The sequence below is a fragment of the Mangifera indica genome, chromosome 1 (genome assembly GCF_011075055.1).
Source record: "Mangifera indica cultivar Alphonso chromosome 1, CATAS_Mindica_2.1, whole genome shotgun sequence".
NCBI lineage: Eukaryota > Viridiplantae > Streptophyta > Magnoliopsida > Sapindales > Anacardiaceae > Mangifera > Mangifera indica.
This window is the reverse complement of record NC_058137.1, coordinates 12365707-12369641: the sequence shown is the minus strand read 5'-3', so window position 1 is coordinate 12369641 and position 3935 is coordinate 12365707. Positions and strand designations below refer to the sequence as shown.

The 3935-nt window shown below is 38.8% G+C and overlaps 1 protein-coding gene across 1 annotated transcript; it reads right to left on the bottom strand.

Moving 5' to 3' along the window:
• Positions 1 to 887: 887 nt before the first annotated feature.
• LOC123192816 (G-type lectin S-receptor-like serine/threonine-protein kinase LECRK3) lies at positions 888 to 3540 on the bottom strand. The gene has a single exon (XM_044605475.1). It carries the CDS (start codon positions 3442 to 3444, stop codon positions 1054 to 1056), a length of 2391 nt encoding a protein of 796 aa, XP_044461410.1. The 5' UTR covers positions 3445 to 3540; the 3' UTR covers positions 888 to 1053.
• Between the last annotated feature and the right edge of the window lie 395 nt (positions 3541 to 3935).

Below are 3935 nucleotides of genomic sequence, written 5' to 3'. Positions count from 1 at the left end.
TAATTATTACCTAAACATGGGCTTGAGATATGACCACTATTGGAAGACCAACCGAAGCCTCAGTAGAGTGGTTTTGTTAAATGAGTGGTCCAAATTCAACGAAAAACCATTGAACAATCCGCTTCAAATGTTGATTATTTTATGGCATTCTGATTTGAATGGGAAAATCGTAATTCAGAAATAAGCAAATGAATTCTGATACAAGAGAATAAAATGAAGTCCTTTATAATGAATAGGTTGTGCAGTAGAGACATAATCCCATTTCCATACCAGAAGAGGAAGTAAAGCGGCCGTTACTTCTTACTAATATAAACAAAAGTATTATCCAGTTTTTACCTACGGAGCCATGCGGTGAGCACAAAGTGAATAATTTCCCCAACAACAATTTTAGTTTAAATTTTGAGAGCTATACTATCCCATCCAATGGCCTCTAATGCGTGAATTGGGAGATGGCTTATTAATCCCTCATCAGTTCTTTAATTGCAACAAATTTATCGATAATTATAAATTAAAGGAAAGATATGAATTTTGTTTAAGTTCTTGCAAGTTATGGATAATAATTACTCTCAAATATGAGGCTTAGCACAAAGGAGTTATCCCCCACATCAGAAAGGAGAGGAATAGGAATAGCGAAAAGGTTCTTCAACTTAAATTTTTGAGCAATCCGGATTTTTGAAACCCTTTCATAGGCGTATGCATATGCAGTATGACGAAATTATGGAGCAATCTCCATCTCCTAGTATTAAACCATCTGGTGCTACTAGAAAACTCTGATCTTCAGCAATTATGATGACTGAAAATTAGTTGTGCTTGACCAGCTCTACTCTGTTTTTGGCTGGTTAATAGGATTAGTTTATTTAATTGCATTGTAACTCCCTTGTAAAAGGGTGATGTAGATCATAGGAATTTGAACAAGAGATAAGAGAATTCTAGTTTGTTTCATACATAATTAATTTTAAGCCAAAGAAACTGACATATTCCTATTTCCATTGCTTAATTCATCAGCATGTTTCGGTTCAATTTTTTTATTGTGAAGTACCCACCCATCAGATTTTAGCCTGAGGAAGAACTGGGACAAGGAGGAATAGAGACATCAGTAATCCCTTCCAACATCATCACTACGCTCTTCATAGAAGGCCGAAGAGCTTGTTCATCTTGAACACACCAGAGCCCCACCTTAACCATGTTCTCTAAAGTCTTCTTGTCCACTTCTTGGCCACGGACGAGCTTATTCAACTCTCTGTTAATGAAGCACTTGTAAACCCAATTAATAAGAACGATTTCCTCTGGTTTCGATGGATCCAGCTCCATGTTTCTTCTGCAGCAAACGATTTCCAGGAGCACAACTCCATAACTGTAAACATCTGCTTTCACTGATATTGGCATATTTTTAGACCATTCCGGTGCCATGTAGCCTCTAGTCCCTCTCACCAATGTGAAAGTTCTTGTTTGATCTGGCATCAACAACTTTGCCAGGCCAAAATCAGAGATTTTAGCAGTCCAAAAATCGTCCATCAGAATATTCTGAGGCTTTATATCACAATGAATGATAGGTGCTTTACATTCATCATGGAGATAAAGTATTCCTCTAGCCACGTCTAATGCTATTCTCACTCTCTCACTCCATTCAGGAGACTTATCGTGGCTAAAAAGGAGATCTGCGAGGGATCCATTGCTCATGTATTCATATACCAGAAGCCTCTTTGAGTCCTCAGCACAATAACCAAGCAACCGTACTAAGTTCTTGTGATGTGTTCTACCTATAACTTGCATCTCCGCATGGAATTCTCTTTCACTACTATCATTCATCATCTTCTCCAATCGCTTGACAGCAACAAGTTTTCCTCCTTTGTGGAAGACCCCTTTGTAGACTGCACCAAAAGAGCCCCTGCCCAGATTTTCCTTGAATCTGTTGGTTGCCCTCTTAAGCTCACTGTAAGAGAATGAACGCAGAGTAAGCTCATCCGTTGAGCCAAAATTTCCAGTTTCCAGCAGCCACTTGTATTTGGCAACTCGGTACTTAAACATGAAAAATCCTGAGACTGCAAGGAAAACACATGAACAAGTGATAAAGCCGATAGTCACAAGAAGAATTAGCATCACCGTCTTCTTGCTTGTAACTCTTACAATTTCTTGAGTCTTCCATGTTCCCAATGAACTGGAGCTGTTTTCACTTTTGATAGCTCTTGTGCCAATCTTGAAGTAAGCTATATAGGACTCATATTTATTACCATCAAGTCTCTTAGCAGATTTCAAAGGAAGTTTGTACTTTGTGCAATACTGTGAATCATGCAGTGCTGCATCACAATTGCAATCCTCAAAACAGGATTTTCTACAATCCTCTCCTGAAATATTTTCTTTGACATATGGATAATCTTCCCATGTAATCTTGTCCATAGAAGAAATATTGTATGCAGCGCTACCTTTTTTCACATCCTTGCAACTTTGGTCAGTAAAGTTCCTCTTACATCCACTAAACTGCTGGTTAGGATCTACAAAATTGGTACCAGGAATGCATCGACAGACAGGTGATTTGTCATCCAATGTGCAATAGCTGTTCAAGCCGCAAAAGCTCTTTACGTCACATTGTGTCTCTGGTACTGACCATAGATTAGTGGATGTGTTGTATGCACCTGACTCAATGACAAAAAAATGAGCAAACAAAGAAAAAATCCCATTATAGCCTAGTGTTGCAAGGTAGATGGTTGAGCTGTTGAGCGTTTCATTGTAGGTTGAATCAGACCCCAAACGCTTTGTTGTAGCCATGGTGCTGTTGAGAAGGACGAGATCACCTGTATAATTCAGAAACAAGTGATGCTGTTCTTTGTTGTCCGTTGCACTGGCCCAATAAGCCTCCGTATACTTGTCTATGGTGTTTATGGGATACAAAACAAGATTCCCATCACTTTGCATCTTCAACCGGTACCGTCCAGTTGAGTGATTGGTTTTGGATACACTAGAAAACAGTTCACTTCCACTACGTAGATTCTGACCTTCCAATATCGTATCAGTCGGAAAGTCAAAACTAGACCAGATGATATCAGAACGTTTGTTGAAGAGAACAAAGTTACCAGAGTCAAACATGGAAGCAAATGAAGCACTATCCACCATTTTAACAATGGGTTTTTGTTCATTCTGGTCAGTCAGAATGAGCTTACCATCCAATGTTAGTGTGAGTGTTGCATTTGGTGACACAGGAGGGTAATCTCGATTTGCTGTCCAAACAATGGTGACTTGAGGAGAGGTTTGTAACCAGATTCCAATTGAATAGCCACTGCCTTCTTCGTAGAATCCAAACTTGAAATGGCCCGAAGGTGAATCCCATGACATGGGACTTCTGGTAGGAAACAGAGAAGAGCCTGGGCTTACAAGGCCTGGTAGGTGTTGAGCAACAATAATTTGAAAAATCATGGAGAGTAAGAAAACCACAAACGGCGAAGCCATTAGGACTGTTAGAGTTGTGATGTTTTTATGTGAAGTTTCTTATCAAGTCCGATTGAGAGGAGATAAATAAAGCCATTGGGAGTCAGTAAGTTCTCATTATCCTTGGAAAGTGGAATGAGTCCATGATCTTTTAGAGTCATCCACGAAGAACAGATTTATTGACAGACTTACTTTAAGGGAACATCAAGGAAAGAGTTCATTGACTAGGACCCTTAAGGATTGAAGAACAGTACAAAGAAAACAGCTAAACATATTGATTGCTTGACTTGACTCTTCTCAAGGCAAAAGCAAATACAGGAAAAATAACTTGTCAGTCCATGACCATTCAACCAACCATAGGGAAACCAATAATAATAATAATAATTGTTGACTGACCTGCTTATTATATATCAAGGATTTGATTGACGAAGACCAAAAAAGGTTGAACAGTCCAAGGAAAACGGCCAATCAAATTGATTAATTATCTTTGTTGATTGTATTACTACAGTTGG